At 31.7% G+C, this 3,643-nt stretch overlaps 1 protein-coding gene across 1 annotated transcript; it reads right to left on the bottom strand.

Moving 5' to 3' along the window:
- Nucleotides 1-2,865: 2,865 nt before the first annotated feature.
- Nucleotides 2,866-3,643, bottom strand: TRIADDRAFT_28402 (uncharacterized protein; the record flags this gene model as incomplete). The annotated part of the gene is made up of 2 exons (XM_002114651.1): nt 2,866-3,122; nt 3,445-3,643. Coding segments are annotated over 2 exons (456 nt in total), but the record flags the coding sequence as incomplete, so codon positions are not given.

Genomic DNA, 3,643 nt, shown 5'->3' with positions numbered 1-3,643 from the left:
ATGGTGGTAGTAGCTTGGTAGGGCTACAGTAATCACTATAAAGGCATTAATTAATGAAGCATTTAATTTTTCGATCTACTCACGCAGCGTTGATTTCAAGAATGAAATCTAGCAAGTAAAATATTTCGACAGCATTTAGTTTATCGATTTAAGCGCTTAAATTACTTATCCTAATATTCCTGTGTTGATTTCAAGTCAACTTTTTATTATATAATAATACTGAATTAGTGAAGTTAAGTATTTGAAGTCCAAAATGTTCACTATCGATCTCAGTCCGATATAACCAGAATGGACTCAAGCCATTGCAGCTATCAAAGAAAGCCTACCTTAAGTTTAAATTACTAATCCTGATAAGCATGTATTGGATAGAGTCAATTTTCTAGTATCTAGGAATACTAAATTGGTGAGATGTGGTATTTTAAATTTAAATGTTAACTAGCGATCCTAGTCTGATATTACCAGAATGCACTATTGTCACCAAAGTTAGGAAACAAAGCCTGGAAATATGTTACGCCAATAGTAACTATGGAACGTACGGAATCAGTTTTGTTTGATTCTATACAAATATAATCATCGAATGCATACTAAAGTAATGTGGTTATATGATTAATCTAGTGTCAAAAGTAGACCATCACAGATTGAAATTCGTTTGCAAGTGTGCCCACAGAGACTGCTTCGATTTCTGGCTTCGTTTACTTTATAGGTGGCATAAACGATCCTACTGGGAATATAGAAGAATTAGCATAACACAAGATACCGCTTCCGCATTGCATACTAACTCTTCAAACATTGGCATTTGGTCATAGACTATTATTATCGATACTTTAGTCATGAAGCATATCTATTAGCTATTTCTATCTCTAATTTTCGAATCCGTTTCTCAGAATCGGATAAAATATGGTGGAATAGTTTGCTATATTTATTCTCATCGTCATCGATGATTGCACAAGCAAATTTTTAACATGCTGATCTATATGTCAATTTCGCATCCATTTTAATATACAGTACGAGCATATAGAGCTGTATGCAGAGATTTAAATGAATCCTTACAAGATTTCAAGCTTGTCGTGATTTCAGTTAAATACAGTAGTTATGTGGTGGGAAATACCGTAATAAGGTTAAGAAACCATACACTATAAACTTACGTAGTTCATAATGAAATTACAGCAACGTTACAATTCTAAATCACTTTTTTTTTCGCTAAAAAACAGTCATCAAAAATTATGCCTATGTCAGCAGCTTTTGTTGGTACGTCTACATTTCTTAATTCTATCATTTCTGACAGGCTATAACCTGGTGCTAGAATTGCCAAATGCTTGCCAGACTATAGAAAGTAGTCGATTTTCTAGAAAGTTTGATAAACTACTATTATATTATATCCTATTGCATTCAGAAAGCATCCGTGGGTGGTCCTCCTTTCCTAAATAATAGCACCCAAGACCCACCTCCTACTTTAATTAAATATAAGTGTTTACTTTGACAACATCATCTCTAAACCGTCAATATCATAACGCAGTTTGGCTTTAGCTTTTACATGCGGCAGAATTACAAGAATTAATAAACACTATCAGCGCTACCTAGAAATAAAAGCTTCGATTTAGCAAAATTGTTCATCTAACACGACATAATACTTTACTGTTACAAAGACTCTTAAATATAGACTCGATTATAATCCTAAAAGGGGAAAAATTTTAGTGTGATTATCACCAGTAGAATAGAAAGTAAGGGCACCGGGTAAACAAAAATCATTCTTTCTGAATTTAACATATGCCATTATCACTAATTAACGGTTCGTTTTAGCATCATCTTTAACTACAAAAACACCCTCTGTTATAATCTACCATGATCACAGGTAATTTCCATATTAAAAATATAGCTACTTAGCTAGTTCTAAGTTGGAGGCTACTAAATGTCTCTAATCACTATGTATTTAATGAAACTATCTTAGCCAGATAAATACTGAAGAACCGCTCCACACTAGGTCAAAAATCTTTTAATTACAATAAAACAACTTTTACTTCATCTTCTATAACAGTGTCCTAACTTATAGCCAATAAAATGATGCCATGCAATCAGATTGATCACAATAATAACTTTTTTTTCCCAACGTTGGTATAAATTGAATAAAACTTTGCCTGCGGACTCAGAAAAATCATTGAGGAAAACTATTGTCACCAACATTGCTAAGATGTAAGCCTACTACTCAAGAAATAGATTGCTAATAAAGCGATAGTTCCAATACTTTAATTTATTGTAATAATGATATAATTTAGCTATCTGATTTTAAATCTACGATTTCTAATCACATATTATGAGTCAAAATCTCAAATCAAAGTCATAATATGTGTTCTTATAATAGTATAAATTTACAGACGTTAAAGAAGTGAAGTAAAGGATAGCTTGTACACATATATTGTACTTCTTAAGGTTCAATCGTCATCATAGCATCCTATCTTTAATCAAGCAATTGAGCATGTAATCTATTCCGCTGCAAATTTCACTTATGAAATAGATAAAATTTTGAATTACATTCCGTTAATTAACTGGAGTTAAAGATGTTAATAAGGTAGATTTAAATATCAAATAGAAAATATTACAGAGATGACTTGAAAAATAGGCCAATACGCGTATAGTACACGAAATGGCCAACGAAATAGCTTTATCTAACTACAATTAGAAGTAAAAAATAATTAAAAGCTATAGCAATCTCATTGTCAATAACCCACGTTTGTATATGGTAGCTACTCTAGTCTTCTATAACTATGTTGTAAGCCATTCAATTATCAAAACTTCGGAAAACATTCATTTTTTGATGATAGATAGCCAAATAAAAGCTTATGATGATTATTGCCTACTGGATACGTATTATATATGGATAATGTATTCTGGATAAGCAGAGTTATCATTAGAAATTACAAATACAGAAGGATTAGTAACGTCATTAACAACAGAATGAATTCGATCTCCTTTGCTTCCAGGAATGCTAGATAAGTTTGGTTGGTTGCTACTAGCTGCAGCACCATATATTCCTGTTAGAACACGTGCTAAGATAAGACTGCTACCATATTGTAATGACATTCTCGCATCTGTAGCAAAATATGTGCCAGTACCAAGCGCTGAACCTGCAAAATAAATAAAATAAGAGAGTTATACCAAGAAATAAATTTGATAATTGTAATGCTAACGATGAATTCTCTTACCCTACTCTTACTTGTAATATTATTTTATAATTACAAATTATACTTTAACTTGACTATAGTGTGTCATTATATATGTTATATATTCAAAAATAAATCTTCGTATTTAAACAGATTTCATATAAATATACTAATGATGGATTGTTTTACTCCACTCTAAGTTCTAATATAGTATTATAGTTACAAATTGTGCTTAATTTAGCAATAATATGCAACTCGGCACACTTTTATGCATGCTTTAACTAACCTGCAGATTTTCCAGAGAAATCCCGATCGAAACCATTTTTACCTATACTTGGTAAGTTTATTCCTTTAGTGCCATGAAATAAGCGTCTTTCAACCTGAGCTTCTGGCTTATACTTCTTAACTGCTCTAGCTACATCAGCTTTCATTAAATGGTATCGCCTATATAAATTCCAATTTTGAATTCGTTGCAACTTCCTAAT

This window comes from Trichoplax adhaerens, genomic scaffold (assembly GCF_000150275.1).
Source record: "Trichoplax adhaerens TRIADscaffold_8 genomic scaffold, whole genome shotgun sequence".
In the NCBI taxonomy this organism is placed as follows: Eukaryota; Metazoa; Placozoa; class Uniplacotomia; order Trichoplacea; family Trichoplacidae; genus Trichoplax; species Trichoplax adhaerens.
This window is presented reverse-complemented; position numbering and strand designations above follow the sequence as displayed.